Below are 13,980 nucleotides of genomic sequence, written 5' to 3'. Positions count from 1 at the left end.
TGTCTACCACTCTCCCTGAACAGCTCTGTAACATCCTCATTGCCTAGAGTGAAGCAGCCAAACCCCCAATCAGCTAGGAAGTCAGTGATGGTTTCATTAAAAGTATTTCGCCAATTATCTATTTCGCGTCTTTTATTAGGAGCGCGCGCAGAAGTTCGGGGAACCTTCACGCTATTTTTCACAGATGGCCGTGTTTCAACTCTCTAGATTGCTTCATGTTCGTCCTCAACGTTTTTCATCTGCTCTCATTCGGATCCAAGAGAAGAGATAGGCGAGGATACACCATGAGGGGAACGGAATTGCTATTTGGTTACTTTCTGGTGAAAGTTTTCGTGTGCGACGCCGAAGGCGAGCCCGGCGGACAGACCCTCGACGGACTGATCATGGAGTCGGAGTTTAACGACTCGAAGGAGGATGAAAACGAGATGACCGAGAGCCCACACACGGAAGATAAGTGTCTCGGTTATTACGATGTCATGGGCCAGTGGGACCCGCCGTTTGTGTGCATGACGGGGAGCTACCTGTACTGCTGCGGGACCTGTGGCTTTAGGTTCTGCTGTGCGTTCAAGAGCTCCAGACTGGACCAAAGTACTTGCAAAAACTATGACACCCCTCCGTGGATGATGACTGGCAGACCCCCGCCAAAGAAAGCTGACCCGGCGGTGACACAGGATAGTTCAAAGGATAAAACTAATTTGATTGTGTACATCATATGTGGGCTCGTTGCTATACTGGCGCTCGCTGGGATTTTCACAAGGCTTGCTATAGAGAAGACCCGTCGACCACAAAGAGATCATATGCAAAGGTAGGGAGGCCTATGGAGCGGTAGTAAATCCCCCCCCCCCCCCCCCGTCACACACACACACACACACACACACACACACACACACACACACACACACACACACACACACACACACACACACACACACACACACACACACCTGCCTTTATGTCTCTCCAGCAGTAATTGTTTTGAAATATGAGAACTAGAGACAGGTGCTCATAGCGTCAATTCATCATGGTTCAGATAAATATAAATATAAAAAAGATAAAGATAAATATGGCAGAATGTGATAAATGGCCAGCTAGCATTTGCTTTATAAAGTAAACATAAGTGGTAATATACATGTGTTCGGGACTGGTTTGACTCAAGGGTTTGCCCATGAAAACAGGAAAAAGTGATATTGTGATATTGACTTTGAATTTGACGGTTCACTTCAGATATGTTTAAGGATGAGAATCGGCAGTGGTCTCACAATACAAAAGGGTTTCATGATCTACTGGTCGGTCAGTGTCCGCCATTTATTTTGTTCAAATGAACGTGGCCAAATACAGCCGAACATAATTAATGCTAATTGACTATTGGTGATTACTACATAGCGCCTTCTGTAGGATGTTGCCATTCCTTTCCGATTGTCAACCTGACAATTAAAGTATGGCGATAGCAAAGAATCCAGATACTCATTAATCGTTTGGCAATTTTGTGTATTCACCATGTAAACGGCGAGATAAAGCGTACATGACAGTGTGTTTCTTGGATAAGTCAAACTCACCCCCTTATTACAACCAAAATAATCAATAATCTATGAATTATAAAGCTTACGTTTCGATCAGGGGTCTCAGAGTGTGCTGTGTGTCCCGTAGGGTCCTAGCCCAGGTCATCCGCCACCCGGCCCCAGCTGACCCCAGTGATGTTATGGGCCTTTACGGACAACACTATGAGAACTTAGCAACAAGAACCACGGTGAACCACCTCCGTAAGTACCGGTTCATGACACACAATAATGAAAGAGTGGAAGAAGCTTTATTACGTTACTCGAATCCTGATGTATATCGCAATGTGTAAATGGTGGGAAATTGTTGTATTTTCATATTTTCCGTAAGTACCATAGACAACACTTTAAGGTCAGGACTGTGAGTGGAACAGATGAAGATCTATGACATGGTGACAATACACATACAAACAACAACAAATAGTTTACTGAAAAAAAAATATTGTTGTCAATTGTCAATACATCCTCAACTCCTTCTAACGCGCAGCCTTAATCACACTTTCACACAGTATGTTTAAGTCTGATTCATGTTGATTAACGGGAGGTGTACTGTAAATCTCCAGAAGTGTAAAGAGTGAGGACCAGAATAATTATCAGAACACCGTGGTCAATTTTCACAACAATATTCATGTTTTCGTTTTTTCAAAAGTTTGAAGTGCTGTTATCGCACAACGTTGGATTAAACTGAAGAGTGCTTGCTAATAAGACAGGAACGCAATTAAACATAAAAGCGCTCTCTTTACTGCTGTGCCCTCTTTCAGAATAATTACCAGTTCATTACCGACTCCACTCACGTGATGACAAGCATAACAGCTTGTTAGGCATAAGTAGTAGCAGTTCAGGTAATAACCCAGAAAAAGTCACCGTTACCATATCCAACGACTCATTATGTTGCTGATCTTAGAAGGCTGCTATTCTCCAGCAGCAACGCTGTTTGCTGTGTAGATGTTAATCACATGTAAAAAACATGCTTTTTCCAGGGTACACACTCATTGTGACTTCATCGTGTGGAATTGTATCGTTTTTACTATGCAGGAACTTTACATTCATGTGTTATTACAGGTCAGCAACAGATTACCTCATGGCGGCCTTGATTTGTGAAGCCACAAGAGTTACGTTTCAATCATGAACCACCACCACCGGATTGCGAGCTGAGCATGTTCTAGTTTCTCCTGCCAGTGTTGGTCGTGTCAAATATAGCCTCCATGCCTCCACTTCAACTGAAACACGACAGTGACACAGATAGACAGATTCTGCTGCTCTGCTGCTGCTCTATGAGCCTGCTGTAGCCATAACTCCTAGAAGTATAGGACACATTGCCAACTGTACGTGCTCACTCAGGGCTGACGTGAATGTGTGACCATGGGATTCACTGTATGGAGACCAATTGAATGGTTTTGACATGGCTGACACAGCTTTTACATGCACATGATTGGGATTGTGAAAGGCAAGCAGCCCCACCCACCATCTGCACATTAACTTGCAATGACTTGGAATGTTTCTATGCATAAAGCGCCATACTTGTAGCTGCCCAGCATCAAACTTCCCACTGTTTTCAAACACTACTTTATTTACAAATATATTAAATAAAGTAGGATATTAAATAAAGTAGGATATTAAACAATACTTTTAATTTGAGATCAGATGAGTTTAACTATCCATCAAACATCTGTGTGGAAATTCTCACAAATGTCACAGATTGATTTTGAAAAGGCTTATAAGGCCTAATTAGTTGTTGACCAAATGACTACAATTGGAGATACCCATTTGATGTCATTTGAATTGAACATGTCAATTGTGTTATTTTGTCTGTTTTTCCTTGTTTTCTTCTGAATATTGATCAATTTGTTGCTTCTCTCTGTCCTTAAATCCTGATCAAGTAGGACAAATAAAATAAAGTATTTAAACTAAGTATACTTACCTTTAGAAACCATCAATCTGACATGGCGTACAGACTAATTAAGGCTATTTTACACAGTAACAGAAGTATGGGACCAAAAACAACAAGACAAAGCAAACAGGAAAGACAAAGGGAGATTAAACAATTCACTTGAAAGTAGGCTGGCAGTAAATAAGCGCGCCCTTCTCCATTTATTTTGGGGCACGCAGATCCCAAAATACTCTCTTAAATCTTTTATGAGATCCAGAGAGGTATCTGTGTCTGGAGTGTTAACGCACTTATTTCTCGATACAGACGGTGGGGGAGTCTTTAACCTTACAAATGACCTACTTTCTGTTGGCAGGCGGTGAAAAGTTGTGACTTTGACAATGGCTGAAGTGAGACCCTGCAAACGTTTAATAATATGTGATTCATTATACATTTTAATTGGTGTGAGTTATCTTTATTTTGATGTGGCTGCTAACAAGCTGACTGCTGTCGTCATAATAGTTGCTTCTTTCTTTCTTTCTGTCTTCTTTCAAGACCCTTGTAAGGCTATTGCTTCACCCATATGGTAGTATAGTATAGCAAAGCATAGTATAGTATAGTATAGTAGAGTAAAGTATAGCATAGTATAGTAGAGTAAAGTATAGTATAGTATAGTATGGTATAGTATAGCCTCCTATTTATAGAACTATGAGTATAAACTTTGGTAAGGTTAAGTGGACAAAGGCTCCTTGGATCAGAACCAGAATTTGAGATTATTGCTTCCGTGATGTGATATAACAAGTAAAACAAGATATATGGCTAAACATAGGCGAGATCAAGACGGTGTATGGATCCTTGTGTATCGATCGCTCTGAGCTTGATTAGCCATAGCAGACAGTGGAGTGCTAGGAGTAAGGGGAAGAGGAATCTAGTAAGAAATTCAATCATTCCAAGGTTAATCACCCACAAATTGTTACTTAGTTCCATACGTGTTTTGTCGTGAGATGCACAAAGTTAAACTATAAAAACTCTTTGCTATAGTTACTATAACAAATCTCAAATAACCTCATATGTATATCAAGTATAAAGGGAGGTGGGGGGATGGGGGCAGTTTTGGTGGTTAGGGTATTTGACTCCCAGCCAAAAGGTTCAGAGTTTAAATCCCAATATCGATAGTATACGTGTGGGCGTCCTTGAGAAAGATACCTAATCCCCATATAAAAATATAACTGTCGCTTTGCATTGAAGCAACTGGTAAGTAACTGAATAGTAAGCAGGTAAGCAGATCCTTCTTGACAAGTAAAGTTACTGTATAAACCTCAGGGCTCCAGGCTGAGGAAGCATCTGTTGAACGTCCTCCTTTGCAATTCTTTAATGAACCATCATCAATACTGTGTTGGTCTTTCTTAAAAGTGAATTAGCACAGCGCTTCCATTTCTCAAAGACCAGAGGGAAATAGTGTCCTAATTAACCTAATTTCTTTATTAAGCAACTGTTTTGATCATGGACTTGCTGGCCAAGGGATAATAGAGTCCGCAAAACTAAAAGTTGGACTCACTCATCCGTCTTACGGTGATTCAGGATTTTTGCCATTAGTGAGTTCTTGATTATCTATTATTATGTGTTAATATTATTATTATTTTAATTAATATTTTCCAGGCTAAAAACATCTGAGTCCTATTTTGTTGCAGAAATTGTTCTTTACCAGGATTAAAAAAATATAATTACTATGTATTCATACCAATGCTGCAATCTCAGCGGGGTACATTATGCGCTGAATACTGCATGTACTAGTCTTTCAATGCAAGACACAAGTGAAGTAGGCCTTCCCAATCTGTGACAGACTAAAACAAGATCTACCGGGATAAAATAAGAACATCACAACGTTTAAAGGCCTTCAAGTCCCCCCATGCTAGGACGAACAACTAAGAGATCAACTATAAATAACCAAGTACATAAAAGCTACAAACAAATGCTGTTTAAAATAGGTTTGCTCATGGTGACGTAATTCCATTAATAACAGCGTAAAGTTAAATGCTAAAAGAACAAACACTGTTAGTGCCTTGACCCCCACCCCCACCCATCCCTCCTGTTGTTCAACCAATCAGTGGAGGAGAGGGCTGGGAACATCTGTGTGTGGTGACGTGCCAATACGCAGGCAGGGTGGCAGTCTATTTGCTGTGCACCCCTCAATTAAGCAGATGTGTACTGTAAGATAAGTACAGTGTTTCAGACCAGCCAGTTTGGGTCTTCCTGGAAGACTCACCACTCATAAAGTGACCCTACACACTTGAATCCAATATTATTATGCTTTTATCACAATTTCTGTGTGCTTTTCATCCGTTTAGAGGGGAGTATATCCCAGGAATTTGATGATTTCATTTAATTACCGGTGGCCTTGTGGGCGATGTTGATTTTGCGATTTTTTTTAGACCAAACATTTTATGATAAAAAAGTATTGGGTGAGCATTACTAGTTGACACAAGGCCATGCTAATTTATCATGCAGAGTGCTTAATTATGCCAAATAAATGAATCCTGACCTGAAAACACAAAATTTCAGTTTTACATGAATACTTAACAAGTCAGTTGCTTTAATTGAGTCTGTGTTACATAAGGAATAAACCATGAAGGGGTATCCTATTAGTTTCCTACTCTGCTTGTGAGAGTAGATGAGGGAACATTATTTTTCCATCCTAAATTATTTCATTATTATATATCATTATTTTCCATGAACTGGATTCCACGGACTGTTTTATTCCGCTTATTCCACAATAATAATAGAGATATTGGTAACTTTCATCCATTTTGCGTTGTCAAGGAAACATCTGTTCAAGAGTTGTATGGCACTGTTGTTTTTAATGACAGAGTTGTAGAGCTTTGATGCAGAACTGTCAAAGGGCAGCTTTTAACAGCTATCGAAAAATAATGCACCCCCCCCCCCCCCCCCACTGAATGTTATCGACCAATCAGTTATCACATAGCAAACAATGCTGGGGTGTTAAAGTCAAATAACTAACACAAGGTTTGTCTTGAAAACCAACACATCCTCCAGAGTTTAACAACGTGGAGCCTGGGTCGGCGCTGTTGGCCCAACCCTACCCAGCTCTGGGGCAGAGGGCCGGCCCCTATGAGGAGGAGCGGCCTGGCTCCGACATGAGCTCGTACGCCACCCTGAAGGCTGTGGGTAAGAAGGACATGCTGCCTTTACATCATGCAATCGGACCGCTACATCCACTACTTTGGTTGATGATGGGAATGCTCTGTAGGATACAATCAGTGGGCCTTAACGGCATTGTACGCATTGTATTTGTTTATTTGGCTTATTCACTGATTTCAAAATGTATTAGTGCTGCACATACCTTTACCAACTTGAAGTGCAGCACTTGTATTCTGTGGTCCATATAACTAACATAGTGGGGGCAATCATTAAAAAATCTGCATTGAAATTTGAAATCTTAACACAGGTATATTCACATATTTGAAAAACATGCTTCTAATGAACAAAATCAACTATAAACCGTTATTTTATGCATGTATTTTTTCAAATTGACTTAAAACTGCACTATGCAACTTTTCTACTGCAGCCTTGACTTCATTAAGTGTCTGAATATCTTATCTAGATATATACTGTGAGGCCTACTAAGTTCCTCAAGAATGAAACGCGCCTATCCGTGAGTCACTCCATTCAGAGCAATTGTCTGTAATCGTTTTATTCTGGCCCACTTTTGCCATCGGGAAAAAATGAAAGAGCTATAACTGTAGCTACAACTCAAGCCACCAGAGGCTGCTAATGGGAAAAAAAACGGACATACGACAGGTTTAAAAGACAATTAACGATTATGCTTCATCATTTCCCTTTCAAGCGGAGAAGAGCAACGAGGGCCATTACACCAATCGGCACCTGTTGGAGAGGGCCACCAAGGGCACCCTCCCCATGGAGCCGGTGGGCATGGAGGAACCAGAACCCAGTAACCCCTACAGCCCCCTCAAGCGCTCCTCCACCGCCACCACCACCACCACGTCCGCCCAGACCGGACACAAGGGCCGGAGCTCCAAGACCCACAGCTCCTGCTCCTCCCTTGGGGCCCACTACGGCACCACCACCACCACCACCAGCAGCAACGTCAGCAGTCCGTCCACTGCCCACCCAGACGCGCTGAAGGGCTGGGACGGGAGGCACTCCGGACACCGGTACGCCCACACCCAAAAGAAACACTCGCACAGCGCGGAGAAGGAGCTGCTCAACATGCGCTACAACATGCCCCCGCAGCCCTACTTTGTCACCAACAGCAAGACCGAAGTGACCGTCTAAAAGGATTTGGTTCTTTGTCGATTAGGCAACACCGAGGGTACTGGGGCTGTTTTTTGGAGGTAAAACACGGCGAAGGCTTTGAACATTTTTGACTTGGAGACATTGTCGATATGGAGCCAAAGAAAATGGCCGCCGGTTGATACAGACGTTTGCTTTGCTGGATGCGAAGATTTAGAAACTGGTGCATAGAACCACACTCCTCAAAGGTCTATTTAACGCCGCAATTCTGTTAGTGTAACCCAACCAATAATCACTCAACCAAACTTCCTTAAATAAAATAAACTTTTATTCGAGTGCGGTGAATGCTCAAGCCAAGGTAGACTTTGTTTTATCTCAAGTAAATAGGTAGACATATTATAGAGCACAAGTAAAGTGTAATGTTATGTTGGTTTATCAAGAGATTCTCATATTTACACTATATTGTGTTGTTTATAATAAATAACCATCATCTATTTGTATTGTTATTCAAAATTAATAAAACTTCCAGATTGACAACAGATGGCTGGACAAATCTCTTTTGAAACTTAGCAGTAGAACTACACATATAATACAACATATTAATAACTAATATATATGATCCCTCTCTGTGTTGGGTCCGAGCAACATAACACAAAAAACACATGGCGATAATGACTGCTACACACTTCAAATGTAAGGAATCTATTGACCACCATTCTTTACTCCCTGTGCAAATGGACATGAATAGAAAAGGGAGGGTCGATTGCAATGAGGATCAAAGATGCTGAACGTAGTGTACAGATGGAGAGGAAGTGGCATTCATTCCCACCTCTTTTCTCATTGGAAACCCAATCAAATTATTATAATTTTTATGTGCTGTGTGCTAGCTTCATTAGGACTGTGATAATTACTAGATCTAACAATTTCATACACTTTAAGGAAAAATCAGATGACATTTCTTTAGTTACTTTGAAGAGAAAGTTATTAGAATTTTAGCTGCTGAAGAATATGTTCAATATCCCAGTTTAACTTATGACGGAGCATGAAGGTATGTGTAGAGACAAACAGGCGTGCAGAACATCTGTACCGTAGGATTAAGAGTTACACATTTTATCAGGCTTAACTTTAATCCACAAAGGTGCAATCCACTCTGATATTTATTGTAGGCTAATCAGAAATGGAAGCGGCACAAACAGGAATATGGATACTTCATTTGCCCATGTGCCAGAGTTTGACAAATCAAATTTGACTATGAACACTGATGAGTATGGTTCCCTGTTTTCTACAAAGTTTGGAGCAAATTGCTCGACAAACTAAAAAGCCATAGGGAAATATAAAAACAGCTTTGCATATTGAGCTAATTAGCGTAAATCCAGACTGACAGACTTCCATGTGTTCTTTGGCATACGATACATATACGCATTATTTCAGTGAAAAACTCAACACAAATTGGAGTGCACTTCTAAATCCCTTTGATTTACCGTCTCGAGAGAACTTGGGTAAATGTATGGAGAGGAGGAGAACCAGGAGAAAAGGAACAACAAAGACTCTAAACCACAGGGGGTCGGCTCTAAATATGGCTTTAAGAAAAACACAAAACCTAAAATCTCCATCACTGTGCAGGCGTATGCAACCAAACCAATCAAACACTTCCTTTACATTCATATTTGGTTATATTTATTTTCCTATAGAAGACTTATTATCATATTGGTAGACAATTCCCCTGATGCTAATTAAATACTACAAAGGAATATAGTCAGTTAATTCAGGAAAATTACAGTTTGCCAACACCCCACACAGTTGAGATAAGCGGTTGGCACCTTTTTTTTTACTCATCCAAATTCAGAACTATTGGCAGGGACACAAGTAGAATATAGTTTTGCGCATTTTGTTTTTCTGAGCGTCATTGAAGTTTTTCTCAGCCAAACGGATGTATGCAATATGACGTTAATGTCTTTGGTGACTCTCCAAAGCGTCCTATATCTGAGAAGGAGCTCGATTCAAGGACTGGATATTCTAAGAGGCTTGTGTTGACCGTTGTATGCTTGACTGAATCAATGCTATTGAAGATACCGATACCAAATTACAAATGAGTATTCCTATAACTTATTAGTACACTATTTTGTCCTTTCCCCCCATCATCATCTTTGGGTTCACCACTTCCATTGAACTCAAAGATTCAACCATGTCGCTAGGCTATATAGTATGCAAAAAGCAATACTGTGAAGCATGGGGACGCTACTATGGACAGCTCCTGAATACAGGAACTTTCTCCAGTTTCCTGCAGTACATGCAGATAATTACTGCATGATTACATCATTAATAATGTATACAAATGTTGTCTAAAATAGAAACTGATCCTCTGCTCTAACTATACATAGCCTACCGTTTATCCTGTTGATTAGTGCACACGTACAAACTAGCTAACCTTTGCTGGTTTATAAAACGAGTCCTCATAGCACAGATTGATCCGTAGACTTCTAGAATCTTCTCTTTTGTCACTCTTAAAGCCACTGTCTCCGTGCAGCACTGTTCAGCCCTGGCTTATCTCCCTAAGACCTGCGTAAGTGAAGGAGTGCATCGATTGGCTAGATCTCTAGCCAGCCAAGTGCTAATCATGAGTGGACTCCTCCAAGGGTCTGTGGTGTCTGGACAAGTGAACTGTGTGTTTGCTATTTAAGGTCAAGGGTATAGAAGACACACTCAAGGGAGGGAAGAGGCAAGCAAAAAAAGCCACACAGGGTGGGTTAGCTTAGTTTGTGCCTTTGGTTGATTACATTGTGCTTGCAATTGTTTGAGTGCGTTGCTCGTTTTGCTTTGCTTGTTTAGTTTACCGACAGCCTCTCATGATCACACACACACACGCATGCACACACACAGACACACAGACACACACACACACACACACAACCACACACACACACACACACATTTTTGTTTGGACTGCAGTACACAAGTGATGGGTAAAAAGATGTGCCTCATGATTAACTGAGTTAGAGAGGAGTTCTTTGTATCACCACTGATATTCTGATCAGAATGTCACCAAAATGCTTTTGTTTAACCCTAGATTTTCTGGGAACCTGCAATTTACAATTTCTTCACACATTACCATGGGGACAAACTGTGTTTGTATCTTGCCATCTTGTGTGAACCATGTGGGTATATCAGATGGATGTTGATTCACTTTGTGTCTTTTGTTACCTTGGAGCATTTGCACTGCAAATGACCTTAAAGCTTGTTTACAAATGCCTTGTTAAGACACCTCATATTCATTTTTTCCTTTATTCTCTCTTCTTTACCGATCCTCTTAAAGCATTGCAGCCTTCTTCAAAATCTCAAGAGACGAGGTTATTTTAATTAGCAAATGATATTTTCCTCCCACTGTAGTCGCTCCCACTGGAAATTAAAATCAGCAACACAATAACCTAGTTCAGTCAAACAGAAGGACATATCTGTGACCTGAGCTCTTGAAAACTCCAACACTTTACACTCCAGAGTAGTTGTTTGAAAATATAATTTTCCCATTACAAAGTCCATCAGTCAACTTCAACAATGTCTTTCTAAGCACACTTGTAGTGTAGTTGCTATAGTGTAGTGTAGTGTAGTGTAGTACAGTGAGTGTGTGGAGTCGTTTGCTAGCATATTCACCAACTACTGACTTCTCAATGTGAGGTAACATAATGGCTGTAATTTAGGAAAAATATGATGTCAATCATTAGGTGTTTCTTAGTTTTAACAAGTTAGTCTTATACTCCTTAAAACTCCCTCCCTCCCTCCCTCCCTCCCTCTTGCTCCCTCCCTCCCTCCCTCCCTCCCTCTTGCTCCCTGCCTCCCTCCCTCCCTCCCTCCTTCCCTCTTGCTCCCTCCCTCCCTCCCTCCTTCCCTCTTGCTCCCTGCCTCCCTCCCTCCCTCCTTCCCTCTTGCTCCCTGCCTCCCTCCCTCCCTCCTTCCCTCTTGCTCCCTCCCTCCCTCCCTCCTTCCCTCTTGCTCCCTCCCTCCTTCCCTCTTGCTCCCTCCCTCCCTCCTTCCCTCTTGCTCCCTGCCTCCCTCCCTCCCTCCCTCCTTCCCTCTTGCTCCCTGCCTCCCTCCCTCCCTCCTTCCCTCTTGCTCCCTCCCTCCCTCCCTCGTTCCCTCTTGCTCCCTCCCTCCCTCCCTCCCTCCCTCCTTCCCTCTTGCTCCCTCCCTCCCTCCCTCCTTCCCTCTTGCTCCCTGCCTCCCTCCCTCCCTCCTTCCCTCTTGCTCCCTCCCTCCCTCCCTCCTTCCCTCTTGCTCCCTGCCTCCCTCCTTCCTCTTCAAGGAAGGCAAAAGGCAACACAACATTAAGGCTAAATATTTGTTTTAAACATTCTATTTTTATTAAAGTAGGAAAGTGACATGTCTAATATAGAGGTTGTGTCAACAATATTCACAAAGAAAATGTAAAAAATCTTAATGTTCACTACAAAAGGCCCAAATACACATGTGATTTTGTCTACACTGTTGAATTACACGTTATGGGTGTTTATGGCACCACAAAAGTTACACAACTTGTACTATAATGCTTGGGGAAAATTGTAGACTGCAAACCAAACAGGCTGTGTTTTAGTCTACTCTGATGATATGAAGACAGGACAATAACAACCCAAAGTAACAGTAAACGATCAAACCCTGCATATTTATATCTCCTGACTCAAGTGTGTCATTCTTATAGTTTTATGTCGCTTTCAGCTTTATAGTTTATTTTGGTCTCTGTATCGCTCAAGAAGGAGCCTCGCGGCAGCTCAGATCTCTTGGTTTGTTTCTTTCCCTGACTCTGCTAGTGAGGAGATGATACGATCGCCTTTCAGTTGGAGATCAGACAAATGGAGAGAGAGAGAGAGAGCTCCGCTGGGACTTCCAGCTTAAAGGCTCATCTCTCACACCCTCTCCTTCCACTGTGTGTGTGTGTGTGTGTGTGTGTGTGAGTGTTTGTCTGTGAGGTGTGTGGTGTGTTGTGTGTGTATGCATATTTGTTAGTGTGTGTGTGTGTGTGTAAGAGAGAGGGCAAGATAGACACAAAGAGCGAAGAAGAGATTGTCATTGTGTGTGTGTGTGTGTGTGTGTGTGTGTGTGTTTGTGTGTGTTTGTGTATGTGTGTGTGTGTGTGTGTGTAAGTGTTTGTGTTTGTGTGTGTGTGTGTATGCTGCATGAATGTTATATTTTTGTATGACAGTGGAAAAGAGTTTACCGTCAATGTCATGTTGACTTAGCTCCCAGAGATCAAAAACTCAAATATGTTATCTGGTCATTTCAAAGCAAATTAAACATCAGCCAATAAATCTGAAGTCAGTGGGCAGTACCAAAGATCTATCAGCAGTTTCCAAACTGGGCTGTGAAATGACCAAAGAGGACTTATTGTTGGATTTAAATATAACCCATTTACTAATTAACTATACGTAGTGCTATAATTCTGATGGTTAGAATGGGGTTAATTGACTCGTTAGGGGTTTTGGATCTCAGCTGGTACAACACTGGGATACACTTCGGTCCAAAGCTTTTTTAAGCCTCAAAGGATGCATATGAATGATTAGTTTGCAGAAATGTACAATACTATTGTGTACTGGAGGGTGACCTCCAATGAATGACAAAGAAACGTGGAATACCTTTTGACCTTAGATAAATATTGCATCGTAGAGTTGTCACCAAAGATCATGACATGCCAGGAGCGTTACTTTGGTTAAAAGACAAAATGATTCAAGGACAAGACAGTGAACGTGGGAATTCCAAATTCCTTTGTGCAAAAAATCCCTTTGAGAGACCCATTATGATTTCCAAGAGCATAATGTGCTCACACTCTTTCCGTGGAACATGCTCACCAGCACGTGGTGAAGTCCATTGCTTTTGTCCAAACAGTGGCTGTCAGTTTAATAAAATAGAGTATATTGTTGTTCAATCAACACTGTCATTTTTTAGCAGGCTTTGTGTGCTTGTGTGTACATATGTGTGGGTTTGTGTATGTGTGTTTTGCATATACATATTTATTTATGTGTGGGAGAGAGGGCAAACGTGGGGCAGACTGGAGCTGATCAAATTTGGATTGGACACAAAATCAGTTGGAGTGTGTGTGTGCTCCCGGCTATTTTCTGCGGTCGCCTGTGAAGGATGCTCACCCGTCCAAAAGCAAAAACACAAACAGTTATCCGCGTCCAGCTCGAATATGATGAGCTCTTTTTGATGTCAGAATTATGGCTCTGAAAAATGTACTCAACGACAATTATTGGCCCGGAATAATGGTTGTTTAAAGTTTGTTTTTTTTGGTAAAAACCT

The 13,980-nt window shown here is 41.5% G+C and overlaps 1 protein-coding gene across 1 annotated transcript; it reads left to right on the top strand.

Annotated features, from left to right (window-relative positions):
* Positions 1-284: 284 nt before the first annotated feature.
* Positions 285-7,737, top strand: shisa9b (shisa family member 9b; the record flags this gene model as incomplete). The annotated part of the gene is made up of 4 exons (XM_079746042.1): positions 285-805; positions 1,648-1,760; positions 6,478-6,609; positions 7,289-7,737. The coding sequence occupies 4 exons, from the start codon at positions 285-287 to the stop codon at positions 7,735-7,737; spliced, it is 1,215 nt and encodes a 404-aa protein (XP_079602168.1).
* Positions 7,738-13,980: the final 6,243 nt, after the last annotated feature.

Source organism: Pollachius pollachius (genome assembly GCF_949987615.1).
Source record: "Pollachius pollachius genome assembly, chromosome: 11".
NCBI lineage: Eukaryota > Metazoa > Chordata > Actinopteri > Gadiformes > Gadidae > Pollachius > Pollachius pollachius.
The sequence above is the reverse complement of the archived record's forward strand: the minus strand, read 5'-3'. Positions and strand labels throughout refer to the sequence as shown.